At 38.2% G+C, this 26,964-nt stretch overlaps 1 protein-coding gene across 3 annotated transcripts in view; it reads left to right on the top strand.

The window, feature by feature from the left end:
• THSD7A (thrombospondin type 1 domain containing 7A) overlaps nt 1-26,964 on the top strand; it is a 299,368-nt gene that overhangs the window by 146,124 nt on the left and 126,280 nt on the right. For all 3 annotated transcript variants that reach the window (XR_006740961.1, XM_045578315.1, XM_036429312.2), the window contains exons 5-6: nt 21,707-21,862; nt 23,221-23,433. Coding sequence is in view for 2 of the 3 variants with exons in the window: in XM_045578315.1 (XP_045434271.1) it covers nt 21,707-21,862; nt 23,221-23,433 (369 nt within the window). In the remaining variant the exon portion in view is untranslated. The remainder of the gene's footprint in view (nt 1-21,706; nt 21,863-23,220; nt 23,434-26,964) is intronic.

Here is a 26,964-nt window from a genome sequence, read left to right on the forward strand (position 1 = left end):
AATGAAGCATGAAAATGATTGCAAACTTAAAGCTGAAGGAGAAAATTCTGAAACATCTGAAAATTCATGAGTATTTCAAACCTATCTCCTTTTCTATTATTCTATTTTTTTTCCAGTTTGCTAAAGGAAAGGTGAATGACATTGGCATTATTACCAAGCCAAAGGTAATAAAGACAAAGGAATATAATAAAATTCATTATGTGTGTTGAGGTCTTGGACAAAGTCATACATGATGTGTTGATAAAATAACTGTGTGACATTAAACTAATAAGGATAACACATTGGAAAATAATCTTATGACACACAGATATATTAATAGGCTAAAAACAGTGGAATTTCTCCCACTATGTGAGGCCTAATGAAATACTTACAAATACCTACATTGTCCTGAGTGCCCTCTCTGAAAGAAAGTAATAGTAACAATGATGAGGATGATATGGTGATGGTGACAATGTTGATGGCATTTATAAGGCACTATGTGAATTACTTGGTTGCTGTGGAAATTAAATGCTTAATGTGGGAACAACCAGTTGGAATCAATGCCTTCATGTTAAGCTCATTCTGTGTCTGTAATCACAAGTGTTCCTCTCCTGCACATCACTCACATCTGATGAATGAAGTGCTGCAGATTTGGATATCTCACTTGGTATTCCTTCATTAACTCAATAAGTATTTATTGAACAACTGTTAGGTTGCATCACTCATTTAGATGGTGACGGTAGAATGTTTAGGAAAGCAGACTTGATCCCTGTCCTCTGGGAGCAGCCTGTATTAATGGCTTTGTTACTGGGGGTTCAGGACTAACCCTTCCCAAGGTGGATGTAGAGAGACTTCCCAGACATCCCAGTTTGGGGCTTTTCTATGAAGCCCTGGAAACACACTATACATCACAGTTCATCCTTAGTAAAGAACCCGCACCCTTACTCATTGGGTGAATTATTTTTCTGGAAAGCACATACCCTCAAAATGCAGTGTAAGAATCACCTGGATGATTTAAGGAAATGCAAAACTTCCTGGATGTTATCCATTAAGATTATGGTGCTATAGTTTGGAATGGATACAGGAATCTCTGTCCTTTTTATGAGCACAATTGTGATTATAATCAGGAGTTGATTTTACTGAAAGGCTCATGAGAGTCCTCTTAAAAGGCTCTTTGCAAAGCTTTGGGCGAGACTGAGATAGGGACAGGGAAGTCCATGTTTTCTGAGTCCAAGTCTTATGCAATTTAGGGGCCCCTTATTGTTAATTTCTCTCTTTCTCTCTCACTCTCTCTCTCTCTTTCTCTCTCTCTCTCTCTCTCTCTCTCTCTCTCACACACACACACACACACACACACACACACACACACACACACACACACACAAATCACTAAGATCTCTGCTAGGGTCTCCGAAGGAGCCTGTACCTGTACATGTGAAATATTCTGAACCTTAAGCTTCATGGGGGCGTCTCAATAAATCTGTCCCAAATTCTAACATAAATTTTGGCCTCTTTTAAAACCAAAGACAATCCCTACATTAAGATGAAAAGCAGAAGCACAGACATTTCTGTCCTGAAAAGGCCTGTTCCCCACAGTTCTGGAGGGGGAAAACAGAGTGCCTGGGGAAAGTCTCTCTATGTCAGTTCTAATACCGGTTTTATTTGTACTCACTGAGCCCTGCTTTTAGGTTCCAGAGCTGCAGGCCTTTAGAAAGCCATTATACCTTGCTGGTCATTAAGCTAGGAAATTGGAGAGGAAGAACACCTAACACTCACAGATACTGTTTCATCTTACTTCATACCTGTAACGCAAGACAGAGAGAAGCCATCACTGTTAGTTAACGACCTTCCATTAATGAGAGAAGAATGGGGGATAGAATGTCACAAAACCTGACACCGTTGAGTGCCTATAGAATGTGTGATTTTTGTAACCCTTAAGCACTGATTTCATCGCTTCGGTTATGGGTGAGTGATGGCACCAGGAGGGATTTTGAAATGAGCACTCAGGGATGCACACTGGTGAATGAATAGCATTTTTTTTTCCAAGGCACACTCCTGCTATCTAAGAATGTGAAAGAAATGGTTTGTGGCTGCCTGTTCCCTGCCTTGCTGATGATTGCTCAACAGGGAGTAGCTACTCTCACCAGTGTTAACAGAGGAGTACAAACTACATTGTGGAACTCATTAATATTTATTCTTCTAAAAGCAATGGGCAATAAAAAGGGAAATAAACCAGGGAGAATAGCAGTGGGAAAGGAAGCCATGACAACAGATTTGTCTTAGAAAGGTTGCGCCATTTGTTCACACAAAAAAATACACTAAAAATTCAAGGATCCATGTTATTACTAGTATATTATTAGTCTGGAATCCACTAAAAAGGCTTGTTATTGAGTGAACTAATCTGTGAAAAAAAAATATGTACATTAAACACATTTCAAGAGTTCAAAGTAGCCACCCATATTCTAATATTATATGCATTTAATGTACTGCCTCACTATGTCACATTTTCAATAATAAGCAAAGCTATACAGTATCAGAGCCTGTGCTGTGTCTATCTATGGACACAAACCTTCTCTAACCGAAGGATCACCTCTGTTCAACAGAGACCAGTGACATGGCTGGTCTTTTTCTTCTGCTGCTCCTCCATTTTCTGCTTTGGAATGCTTCCAGCATTATCTTAGCTCTCCGCATATCCCTGCGTGTTTCAAATAATCCTTTTCACACTGTGAGACCTCAATAATCTTTCTTCATCCAAAGCCTGTAACCTTCTTATACTATATTACACAGTTCACTATGGGATTACATATAGTTCTATTCTTTTAAAGTACCTCATGAATATTCAGACCAACTCCCCAGGATTTTAAGCTTCTGAGGAGGCCAAAGCATCTTCCCCTCCTGAACTTTATTATTTCCCATCATTCTATTAACATAGGTCTGGGTACAGTTGCTAATGTGTCATTTAGAAGTATCTTTTTTTAAAAAATATTTTATTGATTTTTCACAGAGAGGAAGGGAGAGGCATAGAGAGTTGGAAACATCGATGAGAGAGATACATCGACCAGCCGCCTCTTGCACACCCCCCATCAGGGATGTGCCCGCAACCAATGTACATGCCCCTGACCGGAATCGAACCTGGGACCCCTCAGTCCGCAGACCGACGCTCTATCCACTGAGCCAAACCGGTTTCAGCCATTTCGAAGTATCTTTAAGAAAGACAGAGAAAGCCCTTTAATATGAGAATGTTGACTTCCTAGACATCTAATATATAGTATATCCTTTCGGATTCATCTATCTGCCTCGCTAACTTCATTTTTTTCTTCCTGTGCTTTCCTTTCCTCTGCAAAGGGCTTAATGAGATAACATATGTAAAATATCTTAGCATAAGGCCTTGCATTAATATATGCCAAATGAATGGTAATTACTTTTGTTTACTTTTCTGGTTAAATTGAGAAAAAGTAAGGAATTTGTAAAATAGTAGTTTTACTCCAAATCTTCCACACTTGGAAAGACATAATTGTATGCTGGCCTTGCTAGCTGAGAAACAATGCAGGCTGTATAATTCATGGATTCTTTTTACAATTTCCCAAAATCCTACGTGTGCTTGCATTGTGTCTGAAATTGCTCCTTTCTTAGAAAATGCAGACTTTCTCTGCATTACTCCAGGGTAGGAAGAAACAGAACTTATTTTACTTCTGTAGTTACTGGAGATAGAACCATTTAAACTTTCCTTACTTTGTGATGCTGAATCCATGAGAAGTCTAAGTAACATCTATTGCCAAAGAATTCTTGCAACAGCCCTGGGATTGTTCGGTTGCTCTAAAAAAGAATACTTTTGTTATTGAAATGCTCAATCTGAGAATGCCATGCTGGTCTATCTGCCCCTTACACTACACAAGACTTCTGGGCATCTAAAACCACATTGGTTAGGCAGCATTATGCCTTGGAGACTTAAGCTCTTTTTTACGAAGCAATATTAATGAATAGATGCAGAGAAAAGGATTGTTAGAAAAGAGTCTTGTTTTTTGTTGTTGTTTGTTTTGTTAACAGTTTCTTAGCGAGGTCTGGTTAGGAAGAGTTGGATCTATCAAGTTCATATTCCATTGGGAATCCCAGAAGAACTTTGAGAATAAAAAGTCATGTTCTTCACTAAGAAAGCTGTCAATCCATTTCTCACTGCCTTCCAAAAAACCATAGCACATGGGTAAAAGCAAAGAAACTAACATGCTGTGATAGGTAGTGTTTTCTCATTAATACAGGACTAAGTGGATAATAAGAGAATAAATTTCCCAGACATACTGAGACAATAAATGTCAGAGGACAGACTCAAAGCCAGTGTTTTGAGTACAAAGTCTGTTCTATCCAGTCATACCACTACTGCTCTGTGAATTTGCTTCAGAGTAAGTAACTGAGTGGCTGTCTGTAACTTTAGAAAAATTATTGGAAGTAAGTGCATTATATCCAATTACCTTATGATATGCTGTTGCAAAAATAAATGAAAATGGCATAGAGATCTGCCTTTTATAACAGAAAATGGAAGGAAATTAAGCATAGTTTGAGCTTTTTAGAATTCAACTCAAGTTCATTCCCTGAGATAGTTCTTAAAGTCAAAGTGGAGTCTTGTCCATGGTTATTTGAACCAGTCTGATGTAGAATCATATGAAATGCATATTTTTTTAGGTCAAGAAGCTGTTTATTAGTGGCAATTTCGTATGGTTCAGATGAATAGGGAAAGCTACTGTGTTGTATCAAGTCACCTGGTATTAACTATACTCCACCCAAGGATTTTCACTGTCAGAATTAAGCCTGCAGCTACTGGCTATGAATTACTTGTAGTCACTGTTTCCATGTGAACAGTATGCACTTGTGGTGTATGTAGTGTGCTTTCTAGAGGGAAGTTATTGTATTCTATAAAAATATGTAGATTCCCCTTAATACATACTTTTTATGGAATGATAACTCATATCTGAAGGCTTGAGAGTGACTTGAATTCATTAAGCAGTTTTGACTCTATGTGCCCTTAAGAAAGAAATCTGCATTCAATGGTGTTATTTTTAATACTTACCTTTGTCCCACTTTGTTTTATGGAAATGCACACAATAAAGGGAAATACAGTGATTTTAAGGATAAATGGATGAGGAATATGGGACAAAGAAAAAATGCTAGTAGAATGAGAACACCAACCCAATAATGAATATATAAAGGTAATGTACAAAATGTGTGTCATAAAAGCCTTTGAATTTCTTGATATAGGACCACAAATTTTACTCAAATAGCCAATGCAAATAGGCACTCTACATTAATCATGAAACTCACACTGCCCATTACACTAGAGAAATCACTTGTAAAGGAGAAGCAAAACAATTTCTGGGTTTAGGGTCAGAAAGAAAATTCACAAGTAGTCCTTCATGGAGAGGAAACTGTAACTATGCTGAATTACAATCTTATTCACCTCTTTACAATAAATACCACAATGAATTGTATAAGGAAACTTTTGCTTTTAGCAGTTTTCTTCAATGTAAGCCACTAGCATAAACATGAAAATGTAACTCAGCAAAAGCAAATTAGTGAGGGATAATATGATACAGTATAGATTTACAGGTTTCTGCTAAGCGTGATAACCTAGGAATAGAGTTTGGAATATCTAAATGAATGGATGTACAGATTTGCCCTCAGGCAACTCTCCTCAGAGCTTTGATAGATACTGGGAGGCAGAGAGTTCCCTTACATCCCCTGACACAAGGATCTGGAGTACTGCTATTTTGTTTTCTATTCAGTTACAGTTAAATGCAGAGACACATTTTCCAGCCATTATCTAAGTGAGGATAGGGTTAGCATCCTTAAAAGAAAACCAGAAGGCTTGAAAAAGACATAAACTTGAATAAAATACTATTTCTTTGGAACCGGGAGATGAGCCCAGGCCTAAGTAGATGCAGGGCAGAGAAGAGGCTTAGGCACAGATACAGGGAAATCAAAGGCCCGTGCATCCTTCCATAGCTCATAGCCCATAGCAAAAATCTGAAACGGATGCAAGAGATAACCAGCTTCAACTAAATGTCATCCCTTAGAAGAAGCAATTTAATTTTCTGGCATCTTCTTTAAGATAAAATGACTTTCAAGTCTAAATCTATGGAACTAATTGAGTTAGTTAACTTGAAGTAACAATGATAATAATAAGAAGCATTAGGAAGATAATACATAGACAATACATGTGAGACACTTTTATGTTTCTTTGCTTATTAGACACTATGAGTGTATGGAGTCAGTACTATTATTATATAACATTGAGGGAAGTTAAATAATTTTATGAAATATAGCTAGTAAATATCATAACCAGAATTGTGAATCAGAAAGTCTAGCCCCTCAGCCTGTGACCTTAATCATAGTTTAGGGTTATTAACTGTAAGCCAGTTTGATGTTGAGGAAACACTGTCTCCTTTCTAAGTGGTTTTAAAATATGTGCCTTTCTTGTAAATAATAAATACATCTCAGGGCCAATGGTCTGTTAATATTTTTCCTACTGAATGACAACAAAACTATACATGTATGATGATGCTCATGCTTCTTTTTTATATATCAGAAAATCTTGTATTCGTTTATTTGTTCAGCCAGTATTTACTGAGAGCCTTCTATTATAGGGGCTCTTCTAAATGTTGAAAACAGAGAAGTGAACAACACAGCCAAGATCCCTGCCATCATAGAGTTTATACTTTATTGGCGAGAGACAGAGTATAAGAAAAGAAATAAATAAACAAGATATTTTCAGATAGCAGTAAGTTCTATGCAGAGAATTGAAATAGGATGAAATGAGAGAGAATGACTGGGGAATTATATTATTTGGATCACCAGGGTATTTGTTTGGCTTCCCAAATTTATATACCTAGCCTAAAAATTTCCCCTGAAAAAACAAACTCTTATATTGATCCTTCTATTTGACACCTCCAATTATATCAGTCAGGTTTGCTTGTTTCCCTCCACACACTCTATTAATGGCAGAATAAATGTAAGCTTTAAAACAACATCACAGTATCTATATCCAAATTGATAAACTCCATGATCTGTTGAATAGATGTGTTAAAATAAATCCCTTAGAGCTACTCAGGTTGGGGAATCACAAACAGAATAGGCAACACATAAGTGTTCAGTAAATATTTATTGAGTAAATAATGGCCCCCAAGGGTTGATACAAATGATTACTAGCTAATTGTTATTCTGTCAAATTTTCTTCTTCTGGTTGATGCATATTTAGAAATGTATCACAAAACCTGGTAAGTTCATACTTTAAATCACATGTGTCAAACACAAGGCCCGTGGGCCAAATCCGTCCCGCCAGGCCTTGCAATGTGGCCCGCACCGCGCTGTCATCACTGCACTCCGCTGCGTTTCCATCACAATGACAGTTTATGACTGTTCAGTAAACCATTCGGCCCGCGATTTAGGCTGGATTTTAGATTTTGGCCCCTTCTCTGATTGAGTTCGACACCCCTACTTTAAATAATCAGAAAAGCAAACATCTTGTTAGGCTTCTGCTTCCAGCCATAATTGAGTAACTGGAACTTTCTCAATAAGAATAATTGTGAAGTGGGGCAAAATATGCAAAACAACTGCTTTTAGGCATTAAGCAACAAGGTGCAGAAAACTGATTATCACTGTGAGGTGATCAATCCTTTTCATTTTCTACCGGAGGCTCTTTACAAACACAGAGCTGGAGAAGCAGAGGCATACCAAGCATCAGGACTTTCTGAGCTAGAGTCAGAAACCTAAGTTCCAGGCTGCTGAAGTGGCTGGAAAATTCAGGGCAGGGTACATGCAAGGGGATCTGTACCGGGAGTGGTGGAACAGAGTCCAAGATTCTAGGTGGGGATACACTGTGGGTCCTTGGCCCAGGGCTGCGCTGCACAGGTGCAGATTGGGACTCTGTAAAGTCTGGCGGAGATCCGGTGCTGCAAGGCTGTGTTGAAAGGTGACCTTATAGGCAGGGCAGTGCTGGGAGATGTCAGAAGAGTACTAGCCCCTCCTGCGGTTCTTGGGAGTCAGAACCACACTGTCACAGCCAAGGTTAAGCCTGAACCAGACAAGCCCGAACCCAAAGGAAACCAAACCTGAAAAGATCAAAACAGCTTCCAGCCATTTAACTGTTTGACAGAAAGAAACAAACAAAAAAACCTTTAGAAAGTAAAACAGCCTAATCCAGAATCTCTATGACATATCACTCACAATGTCCAGAATATGATAAAAGGTCACTCCACATGCAAAGTAGTAGAATGAAGAGATCAATTACAAGAGAAAAGCATTCATTAGGAATATACCTTGAGAGGACCCAGATATTAGAATGAGTAGATAAAGACTTTAAGAAGCCATTATACATATGTTGGAAAACTTAAAAGATTGTCTAGGGGAGTGAACAGATGGGAGGGAGTGTGAGGAGAAAAATAAACATTATAAGAATCTGGAATTTCAAGAATGTAAAAAAAAAATCTGCAATAAAAATCCACCCAATAGACCTTTGGAAATTGCAAAAGACAGATCTCAATAGAAATGATTGGAAGTAAGTAGAGAAAAAGGGTTATTGATCTCAAAGACAAATCAATAGCTATTATATCTGAAGAATAGTGAGAAAGATGATTAAGTTAAGAGAGTTTAAGTGAATGGTGAAGTAATATCCAGGTGTCTATGTATTAATAATATTACAGTAGAAAAGAGAGTTATCTGACAGAAAACATTTGAAGAAATAATGGTCAATTATTTCTCAAATTTGTTGAAAAAGAAGCTATCAAATTTCAGATCTAAGAAGCTCAACAAGCAGAATAAGAACAAATACAGCAAAAATATACTCAAATTGCTAACCACTAAAGATAAAAAGAAAATTCTTAAAGGAAAAACAAAACCATGATGATGAATAAAAATAACAAATGAGGGTTGAAATCTCATTAGAAACAAGGAAGATCATAAAACAATGAAACAATGTGTTTACTGAAAAAAGCTGTCAGATCTCTACATCCTACAAAAATATTCTTCAACACAGGATGACACATTGACATCTTCAGCAACATTAAAGCTGAGGGAATTCATTATTAAACAGTTAAGTAGAGATGTGTCCCATGATCTTGGGCAGATTATTTAACTTCTCTGTGAATCTGTTAACTTCTCTGGAAAATAGGGATAATGAAACTTATAAACATTTTAAATGAGAGAATCCATACACTGAACTTACAACCATGCCAGACATATGCTAAGTTTGCAATAATTCTGAGTAGGGCACATGTTTTAGAATAAATTCTCCTTTAACAAGAAGTATGTAATTCAGCCATAGTGCTGAGAGAAGATGGTAGCTTAGACCTTGGAAAAAGAGAAAACCCTCCAGGCCCCAGTTATCTACCTTCTCCTGAAATAACATCCAAATTTCCTTTCTGGGGGAGTCTGTGGAGCCCCCTCCATTTCCTCAACTCCAGAGAGCTCTGTCCAGTGGAACCAAAACCTTTAGTCTTGAAGACCTGCTTCCCTTCTCATATTTGTGGCTTTTCAGATCTGTGTAGTGCCATCTGGCCTAAGGTCAGTCTTTATAAATGAATGTGGCCTTCAAACTGAAATGCAGCTGAGCCCATTGGGAAACTTCCCCTGACCTGAGAAATAGCTGAATAAGTCGTAGCAAGAGGATTCATCGATGACCCTATCAATAATGGAGACAAATCATCTTGACATAAGAACGCAAGAACCAAGCAAAATCCATAGAGCCCAGATCCCTAGTTTTGGATTCACTTCTAAGTATCCTCTTAAGAGTCCTTCACGGGCCTATGCCACCTGGTCCCTCATGGAGGTGAAGCCAGAGGCTTAACACCCATCCCCCCCTACCCCTTGCCTGCAGTTCCTCCTTGCTGGGATTGTAATGCTGACAGTTTTCCCCTTCACACTCAGTAATTCTTTGTGTCAGTCTTAATGGATTTTAACACATGTAGCTCTACATTAAACATTGAACACTGTGTAATATTAAAGCACAAGTTCATTTCTTAAAACAAAACAAAACACACACACACACAAAAAACACTAAGAGAAGCTTTAGGGTTAAGCAGAAGGTCAGCCGAGTGCAAGGGGAAGACCCTGCCCCATGTGCACTGCTGTAGATTCTCACTTTCTGTAGTACAGAGGGAAGAAACCTGAAAATATATGAGAACAGGGAATTTAATAATAATACCAGTGATTAGGAGTTGAATTTTTAAATTAAAAAAAAGGATTTGGAGAAAAAGTAATGAGGCAATAAATATGTTATTTAAAATGCCATTAAAATGAAAATGAAAAAGATAATAAAAAGGTAAGTTTTTGAATGATTACAATAGGCTAGAAGTTGACAGAGACATAAATATAAAAGATATAAAGCTGAGATTAAAAAGTTAAAATCCGTGAGATAAAATGTAAGGGATTCAATAACAATTAATAAAAATTCAACTTAAAATGGAATTAAAGTCTTTTGTCAAGTTTATCTTCTATTTATTTAAGATCAGGAAAAGGGACTCTGCATGAATATAAATAGAAATTTTGATAAAAGAATGGAAAAATTTAGAAAAAACAAAGTCTTACACTAGAGATATTTATCTCTGTTTGTTTCCCAATAAGCTATGGTCAGACCATGATAGTGGTAGAAACCAGCTACAGAGAAACTTGAGTTAGTACAATTTTAGCTCAGATTTATTTTTCTAGAATCTGAACAGGGAAAAGTTGATAAAATATGCCAGTGAATGTGGTGACACATCAGACTATGCTTAAGTTATTATTCACAAATGACTTCTTTCTTCAGTATTCCCTCAAGTTTGATATTATAGACTGAGTTGTGTGATCCTTCCCTTGCCTCTCCCAAATCAATATGTTGATGCCCTAATCTTCAGTGTGACTTATTTTGGAGATAGAGTTTAAAAAGATAGTGGAGGTAAATGAGGTGAGACCCTCCTCCAATATAACTGATTTCTTTATAAGAAGAGAGGAGACACAGTAGATGTGCAAGAACAGAGAAAAGGCCACATAAGGACACAGTGAGAAGGCAGCCAGAAAGACCTCAGAGAAACCAACCCTGCTGACACATTGGTCTTGGACTTCCAGCCTCTAAAACTGTGAGAAAATATATTTCTGTTGTTGAAGCCACCCAATCTGTGGTCCTTTGTTATGGCAGTCCTAGCAAGCTAATGCATGTAGTCATCAGAATAGTTATATATTTGGAGTAGGGTTCTTTGTCATTATATTGTGGAAAAAATACAGGTTCCAAACCACTTATTTTAATTGAGAATATCTATTAATGCTCTTTTCCTAATTAGAGGTGTTTTAAATGGGAATTTGAGTCAGTAATGGAGTGTTGCTGGAAGATTTCCGTGTGGGTTGTACATAGACTATTCTACAACACTCCTTGTTCTTTTTTAAAGAAAGAAGGAAAACTCCATATTTGCAGTGTTGCAACAGATGGTGCAGCCAGGTAGTGAGGGAGTGAATCCCTATCAAGCTGCTGATACAGTTTGTGGGATTTAAATCCTGACAATGATTGGCATTGCTACAGAAATGTATATCCTGAAGTCCCACCTATTTTTAAATGTTCTTTTCTTATATGATCAGGGTCAACAAGAGAAGTTATTTGGCATTTTTGTTCCTATAAATACTTAAGTGTATAGCACAGTTCTGTTATTCATGTCACGCCCTGGGGATTGTTGTTTTCAGGGCAATGTGACATTGGGCGCATAGACATATGGACCTCTCTCTGTAATTCCCTAGAATGACCAGCAGAAGATACAAACAGGGAAGCACACATCGGTTCTGGAAACAAGGAGAGAGCCCATCCACAGGGTATACCCTTAAAAGAGTTTCTATTTGCTAAGGTGATATTAACATAGAATGATGGGAAGGGGACACTGAGGCAAAGGAACAACCCTGTGAGGTTGAGCATAATTTCTAGGAGAAGTAGGAAGGGATTCTGACAGAACTCTCCCTGGCACCAAAACTCAAGCCAAAAAATAAAGGCTAAAGACAAGCCCCATATCTGGGTGCCCTCCTCACTCTGCTAACAGAGGGCAGACCAGCTGCATGGTGAGCTGAGTTCTTTATAAGGAGGAAATGGCTTCCTTGGAGTCTGTATTGTTTACAAATGCTAGCATTAGTGTTCATGGGCTAGTTCCTTTCCCACCACCAGTCTCCTCAGCACCTGTAACTGAGAAGTTAAAACTAGAACAGATAGATAGATAGATGGATAGATAGATAGATAGATAGATAGACAGACAGATAGATAGATATAGATATGCATATAGATAGATATAGATAGGTATATATAGATATATAGATATATAGATATATAGATGCACACACACACACACATACACACACACACACACACACACACACACACACACATACTAGAGGCCTGGTACACAAATTCGTGCATGGTTGGGGTCTGGCCAGCCCCACCCCAATCAAGAGGATTGGGGCTGGGCCAGCTGGAGGGAGGGGCCATGGACGGTTGGCCCGCCGGCCCCACACCCTGGTCAAACTCCCAATCGAACTCCTGGTCGAGGGGTCAATTTGCATATTAGCCTTTTATTACATAGGATGGATATATATTAATATATATATATATATATATATATATATATATATATATCCTACAAATAAAGAGATAATATGCAAATTGATCATCACTCCAACATACAAGATGGCCACCCCCATGTGGTTAAAGATGGCTGCCCTCAGGTGGACACAAGATGGCTGCCACAAGATGGTCAGCAGGGGAGGGTAGCTGTGGGGAACCAGGCCAGTAGGGGAGCAGATAGTCATCAATCAGGCTGGCAGGGTAGTGGTTAGGGGGTGATCAGGCTCTGGTAGGCAGAAGTGGTCAGGGGCAATCAGGCAGGCAGGCAGGTAGGTGAGCATTTGTGAGCCAGCAGTGCTGGGTTCCAGATGGCAGAGGGTGCAGGCTGGGCTGAAGAACACCCCCCACCCCACCCCCATGCACGGGCCTCTAATATATATATTAAATGTTCATTTTAACTGACTGAACAATAGGAGTGCAAAGCATTTTTAACTGATTTTATTTTAGATCTTTGGAATATCTTTGTTATCAGGCACCTTGTGCTTAATGGATAGCATTTGCTCAATACCTACATATAATGTTAGATTTAAACTCACACACACACACTCCTAGAGGCCCGGTGCACAAAATTCGTGCACTCGGGGTTTGCATTCTCTCACAGAATGGGAGCCCTCAGCCTGGTTTGGATTCTCTCACAGTATGGGAGCCCTCAGGGGATGGCAGTCAGTTGGGCATCCTTAGTGCTGCTGTGGAGTCAGGAGAGGCTCCCACCACCACTGCTACACTTGCCAGCCATGAGCCCAGCTTTAGGCTGAGCAGCACTCCCCTTGGAAGTGCACTGACCACCAGGGGACAGTTCCTTTGTGGAGCATCTGCCCTCTGGTGGTCAGTGCACATCGTAGTGCCTGGTCCTTCCACTGTTTGTTCGATTTGCATATTAGCCTTTCATTGTATAGGATATTATGGAAGAGGAATGCTCTCTTTTGGATTTAATCGAGACCTAAAGGAATATTTGGGAAGAACCTCATCTGAAATTATAACATGTATCTGGTATAACTTCCACTTGACTACTGGTATAAACCAAACTAGAGCAAATATAGGCTTCTTATAACCAAAAGGCTAACCAGAAGAATCAAGAGGCCTATGTAAAAATACCACAATTTCAAACGCAAGGACCATTGAAACAGCTTAACTCTGAAATAGCCTAATATAAGAAAAAGAAAGAAAACATTAGAAGCAGGTTTGTGACCTCAGTCAATGTTTTGATTTGTGACCTCAGCACAGTTCAGGAGGTCATGCAGGAGCCAGCACAAAGAGGAGGAAGCAAGCTGACACCAGGCAGGACAGCCTGGGACGACTGGCCAGGCTATCCATTCACGAACTGCACGGAAGCAGTGATGAGTCTGTTGAGTACTAAGGACATTAATTATGATGCAGAAAATGAACTCCAGGACTGTGCATGTGTGCTTCCAAAATAAAGTGTATAATGTCTTGAGTTAAAAGAAGAAAAGATTAATCAAAAACAATAGCTCAATAATGAGTTAATCATAGCCAGAAAGGACTGGCAGTTAGTTCTGAAGCACATTAAATACTGAAAGCTAATTCTCAATCATTGTTTTAAATATGGTTATAAAATTGATTAAAGAATAAGTGTATTATCTTGAAAACAATGCCCTGTAGAAAGAACATGATGGGTTTTATGTTCCCATTAACTATAACAGCCTAAGAAAGACAAGAGAAAAGGAGTTTCTGGGAATATATTTGAGTACAAGAGCATTTTCCAAAAAATTCAAGTAATTACCGATACATGTAGAATTTAATTAATTTTCAAAATAAAGGCTTTCATTATGGGCTTAATATCCATTCCTGGGAATGAATGTATAGCTACTCTACCTGATATGTAAGAGGGGCATTGTGTAAACCATCAAATAAAAGCTTGGAATTAAAATGGATTTGGTTAAAAATACCTTAAAAGCTACCACAAAATTGTAATAATTAAGGTATAAACACACACACACACACACACACACAAAAATCACCATTGCCATCACGATTGGTCCCGTAGTATCCTCTGGCATATAATTCCTAGCACCAGAGCAGGGCTTTGAATAGTGTAGAGTCTACACTGTAGACATTCAATGTTTATTTTAACTGATTGAGCAATAGGAGTGCAAAGCATTTTTAACTGATTTTATTTTAGATCTTTAGAATATCTTTGTTATCAGGCACCTTGTGCTTAATGATAACATTTGCTCGATACCTACACAGAAAGTAAGATTTAAATTCAAGGAAATTTTCTTATAATTGTGAGTTAGCAATCAAATAAGTTTGTTCAATGAAAAAAAGATACTATTTCAAGAAAAAGGTAGATTTTCAGGTAAGACAGTGGAAATGAATATATTATCAGGAGGTTTTGAGTGCCTAAAAGGCTCAACTATTTTCCTAACTGGACGAATACATTATTAAACATATTGCATTTCTCTCAACCTTTGAACCCTAATATATATTTTGCATGAGTACAGAAAAGGCTTTTCATTTTCCAAATAGTTCTGAAGTAGACTGGGTAGGAGATCTTGGTTTAAACAATTCTGAAAATGTAAATGTATATTTTCATGATAAAAATAGTTAGATTACACATGGTATATTTTGTAGGTGTGAGAACAAAAATTATTTCACTTACAAATTTGATATTAAAAGTAGATGAGAATTCAAACTGTTTCTTATTAAAATACTGAGTATTTATTTTCCAGATGAATATAACATTCAGTTACTGCTGCAACCAACCCCCTGCCACCTCCCAACACACACACACACACACACACACACACACACACACTCGAATAACCAAATACTGTCTTAAAATTTATTACATATTCTAATTAAGTCACCCATTGTATGATAGAGAAGAGACTTGGGGTAAGGCATGAGGAAAGAATATGGCTTTTATAATATTTATTATCTTGTCATAGCATAATAGAATGGATAACAGCATGGTTTTTAAAGTCAAATCCCAACTCCCACTAATTAGCTGTGTGACCTTGGGCAAGTTACTTGATCTCTCTGCTTCAGTTTTCTCATTTTTAAATTTGGGATTACAATTGTACCTACTTCATGAGATTGCTGTGAGGATTAAATGAATTGGAGCAGAACCTCCTACTTTGACTGGACAGCTAACATGTGATATCTGATAGAATGAAAATGTATTTTCAATTTTTAACTGGAACACTAAAGTCAGAATAATTTTCACTGATAGGCCAGCAGGGTCAATGTTGAATTATCTTGATAGCCTCATTCTCTATGTTAATGTGGCAAACACTATAATTAATAACCCCCATTAATTATACTTAACTCCTTCTCAACTATATCAAATGTATTTGCATATATGTGTGTGTGTGTGCATCTGTTCATTTACATAGATATTACATGTTATTGACACTCCCTCACATGTCCTTCCAAGATCACATGGAGTAGTAGTTAATTTGAAGTATAGTTGAAGATTATGGAGCCAAGCTGTGTAAAATGTGAATCCAAAATCTTTAATCTCTTAGCTGTGTGACTTGGAGGAAATTACTTAACTTCTACATATTTAGTTTTTTCAATTTGGGGATAATTATTACTCCCCATCAAATGGAAATAATTGAATATCTACCCCCAAAAAAATATAAGAATTAAATAAATTAACCTACGTTAAGTACTTAGAACACCATAACATTGTCCAGCACAGTAAAAACCAATAAGCAGTTGTTAGTAATAAACCAGAGCCTACTCTGTCCACAAGTGGAATTCCTATTCTGTTTTATGTTTAACATTCCCTGCTTTTCTTTGTGTTTGACTTGTTCTTCCTCTTCAGCCAGAGACTGCCAGGAACACCATCGTAGTTGAACTAGTCAGGTTTATTCCTCCTTGCAGGGAGGGGCAATGCACAGCACAGACATGTTGGCTGTCTCAGTAGCTGTGTCCTGAAGGACTTCTTATAGGACTCGGTCTTTGTTGTGAATTTTTAGGAAGGTTCAAGTAAGTGCACTTTGCCCTAAGGCAGGAAGGATGATTCTGTGACCAGGCATCTTCATACACCTTATTTGGAAGGAGGGCAGAGGAGAGGAGGACCAAAGCTGTAGCTGGTAAAGAAGCAGAGCTCATTCCTGTTAGCTGGGAGAGGGGCCTGTTTGACAGTTTTTGTGCTTCTCACTGTTACTTTGTTTTGACTTAGACAAACTATGAAGTAGTCTTTTTTTTTGTCTCCGTCGTAGCACAGAATGACCTTGTCTGATTTCATGTCTGTGAAATTGTTTTTGTCCAACAGGAGAAAGCCAGGCACAGCTCTGAGGGCCAGGCCCACTGCTAAAAACAGGGCCTCGCTGACACTCAGGCCAGTTTCCAGACAGTTGTGGCCACTAACCATATTCCTAGACTTATGTATTTATTCCAAAGCAGAACGATCCTGCTTGATTGTTCAAACTGTATATCAGTAGTATACTTTAGTATAGATTATTTTCTGTCTTTCTTCATTCTTTGATTTATTTGTGGATTTCACCATATTGAGGATTGTGCTCAAGCTTATTTATTTCCACCTCTGTATGACATTACATCGTACTGACATCCATAATTTAATACCCATTCCCTTTTTGTTGGACATGAGTAGTTTCTAGATATTTCCGTTTATAAACAATATTTCAATGATAGTCCATGTAAATATGAGGTAAATGTCTGATAGTTTTTGCAGATTATATACCCGGGACGATGCACATCTCAAACATTCAAAATAATTCCAATTTTTAAAAATAATGTTTAAAATAACTTAGGTTTTCACCAGTGGTGTTTTTCACATCTTCTCCCATATTTTTGGTATTATTAAACTTTTAAATTGTTGACTCACTAGTGGATTTAATGCTAGTGTCATTTTAAATTTGATTTTTTTCATCTAGTCTATCATCTCTAGCTTTTAGTGGTTAAAGTTAGTCTTTTGCCTTTATTTCTCCCATCTTATTTTATTCCTTTGTTTCACTTTTTCTGTTTTTTTGTTCCTCCTTTCTTCCCTTACTTTGACTTTATTGCAACAGTTTTGTTGTTATTATACTGTTTCCCATGGTTCAGAAGTTACACATCCTTATCCTACTCATATAAAGGGCTTACTTTAAAATGTTAAGGTCCAGACCCAAATGAATACTAAATGAGAAATAAAGTACAAGGCTACGTAATATGTAGGTTGGTGAAGGGTAATTAGAGGTCAAATAGCCTTTCATCATTAAAATTCTCATTTTCTGTCTGAAAAATGCCTTCCTTTGCCCAATAATTAAAGAATTCTGGATATCACTTCGCCCACCAGGCCATTAAAACTGAACTTCTGTGACCTGATCAGTAATGCCCCAGCAAGAGGCCAGCTTTAGGACTCCACTACCATTCCAAATTCATGCTGTGAATGTGGGGAAGACTTTGAGGATTTTTCTTTCCTATGATTCCTGTTAAATAATTAAAAGGTTTCATTTAAAAAATAACATATACATCCTGCCAGAGTAGCTCTGTTTGTTAGAGCATCATCAAAATACACGTATTTATGAATGCTTAAATATGTGGAATAGCAGATCAATATTTCTCTCTCTTTCACTATCCCTCTAAAATTAATCAATAAATAAAATTTTTAAAAAGACAAGAATGGCCAACATCTTTGGAAAATATCACATGCTATAGTATTATATATATATATGCAGTGGTATAGTATACTATAGCATCACAGAGAGTAGTTTTTAAAGCCCTAAAAAGTAATAATAATATATAGACTTCTGCTACCAGGAATATAGCAAATATGTGATTTTTTCTAATTCTCATGCTTGAAACAGAAAAACTATTGCTCATTATATAGTAAACTAGTATCCCAGTACATGAAATTTGGGGGAGGGAGGGAGTTGTCCCTCAGCTTGGCCTGCACCTTCTCCAATCTGGGATCCCTCTCACAATCCAAAAGTACTGCTGGCTCCTGCCTGCCTGATGCCCCTAACTGCTCCCCTCTGGCCTGATGGCCCTAACTGCTCTCCCCTCCTTATCTGATCCCCATAACTGTCTATCTGCTCTCCCCTCCTGGCTTGCTTCCCCTAACTGCCTATTTGCTCTGCCCTCCTGGCCTAAACCCCCTAACTGCCTATGTGCTTCCCCTTCCTCTCTGCGCCTTCAGCCTCCTGCTCATGAGTGCTGAGAGCTCTCTACTTTGACCCCACCCCTGACCTGATGCCCCCTGCAGGCTGCACCATGGGCCTGCAGGGCCTCTGGTGGGTTGGGGTGGGGGGTGGGGCAGCTGTTCTCTGAGGCAGCCTCATGTCCTGGTGGCACTAGTCCCTGCCCCCGTCCCCGCCCACAGCTCCTGTGCACACGCATATTGTGCAATATATTTTTAAGATCTTCACATTGGGAGAAATTGAATAAATGTATATAGAACCTCTGTGAAGTTATAATTTCATGTGATCTACAATTATGTAAAAAACAAAATGTTCAAATTTTAAAATAATACATTAGTTGTTCTTAGGGGTTATACATGATATATTTTCAGAATGCCTCATTGGCCTCATTGCTGTAAAGTAGTTTTAAGTTTGCTTCCAATGATTTTTTTTTTCTATTTGTAATGCTCCAAACATAAAGAGTACAAACATATTTTGGACCTGCAAAAAATGCATGTCTTATTTTTTTTGTTTGTTTTGCCAATTTCAGAAAGTTCAAACATTCTTTTGTGACCCCATGAAGCATGCAAAGTAAATATAATTGAATAACCTTTAAGTCCAATGAGAACAATAATATTTCTCCTTTGTTGTAAAGAGGTCAACAATAAGACTTTTTTTTTTTTTTTAAGTCAAACATATTTCTTTAAAGCCTGTATTGGATAAACAATTTCTTAGGTAGTACAATAATAATGAATAGGCTATTCTAGAAAATTCAAATCTTAGTTTTTGAGAGTATATGATCAACAATAACACTACATTATGTAATACAGAACTAGAGGAATTATATCCCACAAATTAAACTGGAATTTAGTAAGGTCTCTAGGGCCTGTCCTTTACCTCATTCATTGAATCACACTTATTCCAAATAACCCATAGGCAATTGCAAAAAATGCAATTGACTTATAGTTTTTGAGGAGCTCAGCTAGTATCTGTGATTTACATTAATCAATATGTACCCTATTTACAAGAAAAACCTATAATGAAATCACCAAAGGAATAAAATCATACAGAAATATGTACTCTCTTCCTATGTTTCTTTGATTGATGAAATAACTTTTATTTATATTCTATAAAGACATCCATAAAATGGAGGTTCTTTTTTAAGAACTCTATTATTTCAGTGTTGAATAGTTTTGCAGCTGCGAAGATCTCAGGAGTATTTTGCTTTAAGCAATACTTCCTCAAGCCTTTATTCAACACATTTCTCTCGTAATAGCTCCAGAAGATTTCTGTGACTGATTATTCTATGTGATTCACTCAGAATACACTAAATGCTAACATTAAGCTCACAATGAAAATGGCCAGGAATTAGAAACACAATATTTTAACCTGTTCCCTTGATAAAACCTCCTTTTCCTCCTAAAGTTTTCAACCTTATATATAAAATAAATTTCTTCAGGCTCTAACAGTCCTCACATTTACAGGCACAAAGGACTCCCCATTATAATAAGGATTTTCAAAACAATGTAAGGTTTAAAATTACTTTTACAACAGAAAAAAAAAAGGAGACATAGACACAATTATCATTTAAAGATAGTCCAGCAGTTTTTCTACCATGAGGGTCACACGGGTGTGTCACAAGAATTTTTAAAACATACAATACCTGACTGTTTAGTTAAGGGCACTGACCTCTTTTCCCAATAGATTGTTTAAAAAAAAAAAAAAAAAAAAAAAAAAAAAAAGCAGTACAATAGTACCAGTGTAAACGAATCAAAATTACCTATTTTTTGTCAGATTGGCAAAAAAGGTGGTAATGTAAGAGCCTTCAGGTAGCATTGATGAGTGAGTGTCTATGGGAGTGCAGGAAGCTGAGTAATGAGAAAGCACCCACAGTTTGAGTTAGAGTTTGAACCACAAGCTAATATAGTCAGTACTTTTATTTAAAAATTAGGACAATATAGCTTAAATTATTTTAATTTCTGTGAGCTTCTACATAGATACAATTCTATGTCGCTGGAATTGAATAGTTCTTTATATAAAGAGAATGAGAATTATCTAAGACCTTTTTTTTTAATTTCTGTCCTTGGTGCCAGAGGTATAGGCATTCTAAATTATCAGACAGAAAAAGGAACTTAAACTTTGATTAAAGGAAATGGCGTCCAAGACATTTACTTCTTAAAATGTTTACAACAAAATAACTGCAGCTATGTGTTATACAATATACACCTAAACTTGATTCTTTCCTGCTATATATGTAGCAAATACTTTTCTCCCTTAGTCGTTTACATTAACTGTCAAATGCATTTGCTGTACTTAATAGCCAAACTGCACACATCAACAGAAAAGAGAAGCAAAGGCAAGCAGTACTCATCCATAGTTTATTGGCCAACTTATGGACAAGCATAGACAATTAGCTTCCTTAGCAATTCTGAGATTTGAGTCACACAGGCAGATGATGTTTTCAGTAAAAGTTCTGGGAAGTATCCAGTGATTCATGCAGCTGGAGGGTGAGAGAGATGCCCCATTTGGTGGCATGAGCTCTTCCTTCATCACATTCACCAGTTACTTCTCTGGGACCAGAAGGAAAGGGAGCCTGCTCCACCAGAAGCCACAAAATATATATGTTTCCATATGCAGTAAAGCTGCAGTCTCCCTCCTGTTATTTCACTCCTCTGCCGCTTTCTTAGACTCTACGTGCAGAATTTTAGGGATTAAATTGACCTTAAGGATTATTTTACTGCCTAGGAAGGTAGACCTCGCATGATGAGTGGCATGACTGATTAGTGGTAAAGCTGGTGAACCAACAGCCTGCATGACTTCAAGTCCCTCCTCCTCTTGACTACACCATCCTGCTGCTTTCCATTCCTTCCCCTTTTATTCTCAGGACGTAGTTGAAAAGCATTGGGATAATGTATTGCGCTTCTTTAAGCCTTTTCCTTCTTCACACATGTAGGACAGTCAGGCTGTTGAGCATAACAGCTTGTGTAATTCTTAAGGAATCTCTGTGTTTTTCTCCAAACAGCCCCCAAACCAGTGGATTTGAAGTTATGCACCGGCCCTGCTCCTAACACTACACAGCTGTGCCACATCCCCTGTCCAATTGAATGTGAGGTTTCACCTTGGTCAGCTTGGGGACCTTGTACTTATGAGAACTGTAATGACCAGCAAGGCAAAAAAGGTATGTAATATTAACATGACGCACTTGGAATTCTCCTCTATTGAGTCAAAGCATGAGTTATTTAATAGGCTACTCTGTTTTTCTTGTAATTATTCATTTGTGATATTTTCCAGAATGGCTAAAGAGTATTGATTGCAAAGGATGAATAAACCTAGTCTTGCTGATGGTGCTAGAAGATTAAAATCGAAGTAGGCAAGATACTTGGTAATTTAGACAACAGATGGAGAATGTCTAAGGCAATTTTGCACAGTGGTTATAATTAGCTGTGGTGTCAGGCTGACCTGGATTGGAAACCCTACTCAGTCTTATATTGTTTAGATAAGTTAACCAACTTATCTAAATCTTTGTCCCTTTATCTTGGAGGGGGATGTAATAATATCTACCATCTAAGTTTTCTCTAAAGATTCAATGAGATAATAATGAGAAAGCTCTCAATTCAGTGTCTGACCCTTAGCTAGTGCCCAGTGAACAGAACACATTACTCTGAAGATAAAAGCAAAAACAAAATGTTGCCTATTTTATGATGCAAATGATATATCTAGGAAGAGATGAATGAATGCAGTGGTTTGTTATGTGGTAAGCCATGGTGGGATGATTTTAACATGATCCGGTAATTAAAAATCATTTCCCCGTTTTCTTTCAAAGGATAGTGTCCTAGCGATTCTAACATGTTCACATGGCAACAGACATTAATTTTGTTATACATTGTCAGGAAGGCAACACTTCGGTGCTACGAAGGCACAGAGCAGAACTCTGGCTACTTATGAAAGCCAAAATGGTTTATATTCCTAATTCCAATTTCCAGGGAGTTAAAAATCAACCAAGTCTCAAAGAGACAATTTTCTGGGACTATTGAACTTACCAGAAGTTCCTTTTTCAGATATAATTGTGTGATAGTGTTGAAGAATTTGAAGTAATAGCACTTTTGTCTAGTCATGAATATTCCTGAATAGCTTGGTATTTCATTGTTTCTTTGAATATTTTATAACTACGTACTGTCTACATCAAGCAAAATTAATCTAGATTTCTCTTTCTCTTTCTCTCTCTTCCTCCTCCTACCTCCTCCAGCCCTTGAGGATGTGACAGGAGATAGATGGCCTGTCTTGCCTTATTTTTACTATACTTAAGCTAAAACCAAAAGTTTCTCTTTGGCCATTCTGTTTATTCATTCAACTATATATTTAATAAATTATTCATAAACTCACATTAGGCTAGAGTTTAAGGGTAAACCAGTGATTAAAGCAGATATGATTTATATCTCCTAACCTCATCCACCTTTCACTCATTTTTTTTTTCAGTCTTCTACAATATTCAGCCCTCGATGGTAACATCAAAGTTTTCCTTCCCCAATGATTCAGGTTTCAAACTGAGGAAGCGGCGCATCACCAACGAGCCCACCGGGGGCTCGGGGGGCACTGGGAGCTGCCCTCACGTACTGGAAGCCATTCCCTGTGAGGAGCCGTCCTGCTATGAGTGGAAGGCAGTGAGGCTTGGAGACTGTGAGCCAGACAACGGCAAAGAGTGTGGTCCAGGCACTCAAGTTCAGGAGGTTGTCTGCATCAACAGTGATGGTGAGACCTATCTGTCCTGCTTTTGTGATTGTCTGTTTGACCCTATGCTTTATCCTCTCTCATCTTCTCTCATCATAATTGGTTCCATTTAAAAATACAGAAATAGCTGCTGATTCTTTCATTCTTCCCTTAGCTCCTTCTATCCCCCTCCTGCCTCCCTTCCTCCCTGCCTTCCTCTCCTTCCCTGCCTCCCTCCCTTCCTAATTGTGACAGTAAAGAGGTTCTTTGGACAATCGCAGTATTTTTTCATTTGAAAACAGGTAACACAGACTAAGAATTAAATCATCATTAGGCCAATAATGTATTACATCGCCAAATTTTAAAATAATGAGAAAAGGTAACATTTTCCTAATTGGTATTTTTCCCCTCTAAGAAAATGAGAGGCGTTATAAGGGTTGGTTGACTGTCCTGAGAAGCCTTTACCAGCATTTCACATCCTGATATTACAGCTTAGTGATATAATGTAATTTCCAGGTTCCAGAGCCACTGGGCCTGTCTCACCCTTGAGTTCCTGCATCAGCCTTCTGAGCTCTAGGGCCTCCCCTCGGGGACTGTCACACAGCCACTGGGATGGCGATTGTCCGTGGTTCTTTTCCTGAACTGCCTTGGACTTTTACCACTGAGTTTGGTTTGATAAAATATCCTGTCTTGTTAGGCCTGACATAAGATTGTGCATTCTTTCCTAGAGCGCTGCTGCTGTTTTAAGGAGATCCCCTTACTCCTCAGCTATCCCTGGGTCACACTTGGGAAGCAGACCTTCCCCAGACGTAGCTGAAAACCCCTGGCGCAGAGCATCCCTAAGGCTCCTTCTTGCTCTCCAATCTATGACTCTGCGCAGCAGGGCAGCTTGAGCACCATGCCCCAGGGGCCTGTGCTTCGACAGTCTGTGCTGTTTCCAGCACGCTCGGAAGCATTCCAGCGCCCTCCCAGGGGCACTGGGACATCTGGTAGCCATCATAATTCCTTCCGTCCCATTTTCTTACCGCACCGCATGCAGGACTGCTTCCGCCTGTGAGGCAGTCACTATGCAGTAGAGAAAGATATCCTCTGGGGTGAGAGAATGACAGGCCCTGTCAGCGCTGCCAAATTAGCCTTTCGACTCTGAAACGCACAGCATCGTCTTTGTCCAGAGCCCAAGGTAGTCGGGCAGGACATCACCACACCAGCGCCTGCAGCTGGAAGGTGAAGAAAGGGGTATTGATCCGATAGTTTGCAGCAAAGGTTATCTATTTTTCTTTTTTCTCGGTAGATACAGTTAACTAGGATACAGCCTCTCTCTCCCTTGTACCCAGTTCTGCCCTGAAATAAGAAAAGGAGACTCACATCTAGGAAAAAGAAAGCAGAAGAAACACATTCTGTGGCACTTGTACACCCACTTCAGCTCCTCATGTGGGTTGGATGGCACCCTCTGTGTTTCCTTCTGAGCTGCTGTAGAAGCAGTATGGGTCATATTTATTTTGGCACCCTTAGTAACTCCTTAACTGATAACACTTCTTGATTTCCACCCCCCTCAATTGAAATATTTTCTTTTATCCTCCTGTAGGCCTAGGGAGGAACTGGGATCCCATGTACTTGGTCTATTGGGGCAAGCTAACATTAAAAAAAATAAATGCGCAGATGAAAAGTTAATTGCCCATAAAACTTTTGCCTAAATATTATCAGATGAAAAAAATCAGATCTCACTTATTGCGGTGCTCTTCCTGAATGTTTGTGCAAATTGGGTATATCTTAAATATACTAGAGGAACCGGCTATTTTAAAACTATCAGTGCTTGTTTCTAATTTTGTCAGGCAAAATATTTTGTAGCACAGATATTTACCTCGTAAGTTGTCTTGTGGAACATGAAAGAACAAGCAGAAGAATGAGTTAGCTATGCCTGGTTCTATGGGAGAGTGATGTGTGTTATAACTTAAAAGGCAAACGGATAACTCGCAGTACATGTAAGCTGGTTTCACTTCATCTATTGCACAGAAAGAGTGATAAAAAAATGGTAAGATGTATGCTTATGGATATTGGATTTGTCATTATTGTCCTTTATTAGGACATCTCTTTCACCATCAAATTTTACTTCCTGACATAAATTAGTTGTAGTGCAGCTCAATATTTTAACTGGCTCAACTACAGGGATGTATAAAATCAAGAAAATCCTCTATTATTATATATCCTAGAGGCTGTCCAAATTTCTATGTAATGGAACCATAATTGCGCTGATAGAATCAGAGCCAAAGCTGGAACCTTATAAATACTCCTCCAGTACTGTTACCGTGTGGTTGGTCACCTATAAGTGTTTAGCAGCTGCACCAAATGTTATTTTATAATTAAATCGAACCCAGAGAATTAAAGTTGATTAGTTGTACAGGCTCTACCTCTAGGCCTGGCTGCGACTATAGATTTTCTTTTTATAATTAAGTTAAAGCTCAACTAGGGAAATGAAGAATTTGAGTCTATGAATATAGAAAATAATAAAAATACTTTTTTTTTTTTTACCTCCCACATTCCCCATAAATTTACAACCTTGTTAATGACCTTAAAACATTTAAAACGTCTATTTTTTTTTCCCTGAAATATTTTTGTCCGGGCTTCCGGAGATCATTAAGATTTGCTGGTGCTGGTTTGTTTATTTATTTACTTTTTCATTGCTCCAGTTGTCTTCTAAGGAGTGGGATTGGGGAAGGGTTGTGAGAGCCCTCAGGAATCCTGTGCAAGTTCTCTGCCAGGTAGAGACGTATAACAGAAGCAAGACAGAGAACTTAGAAACATTTCATGTGTAATAGAAAAATTGTCACTCATAATTTAAAGGTGCTCAGAAAAGCAATTTTAGATCTCTGAGCACAAACACAGGAACTACTCCAAAGGTCTGGCGCTAATGTTGGTGGGCCGGAATTGGACAATGAGAGAAGCCAAATCTTCTCTACTTCAGATTTTGCAAAATTTGCCCTTGTTTTAGTTAAGGGTGTCAATTTGGGGAGGCCAGAGTATTTTGTTTCCCCAATCAGTTGGTTAGAAGCAAAACTAAGCAAGACTATTAGGCTGAACGTGGGAAAAAGAAAATCCATTGTCTTTTGATAATTTAAGGACACTGTAACCAAATATTATTTTCATATTTTCCCTCCCTCTGTGGGAAAAAAAAAATAAATGATGCCATCCATATCTGATTACCACATGCTTAACTTCAAGTGTCAGTGTACTGTACTGACACCTCTCTGTGCCAATTTCGAAACCACAGTTTTGTTGATTTGTTTTGGTACTGCTTGGTACTGCTCAGCAGTTGTGAAATGCCTTCTGTGCCACCTTTCTTATTTCTCTCCACATTAGTAAAAGTAAACATAGGGACATTCATGTAGAGGACTCATGTTTATGCTTGAGTTTTATGAAACCAAACAATTACATTTCTATGAAAACCAACTGATACAACAATTCATCCTTGCATGGCTATTAATGGTGCAGTAGCAAGAGCAGTGACCGGCCAGGACCCTCAGAGTGGATTATGCTATTCTTAAAGCACTATGGCTCTGGTTCAGCTCTCTCCTC

This window comes from Pipistrellus kuhlii, unplaced genomic scaffold (genome assembly GCF_014108245.1).
Source record: "Pipistrellus kuhlii isolate mPipKuh1 unplaced genomic scaffold, mPipKuh1.p scaffold_m20_p_10, whole genome shotgun sequence".
NCBI lineage: Eukaryota > Metazoa > Chordata > Mammalia > Chiroptera > Vespertilionidae > Pipistrellus > Pipistrellus kuhlii.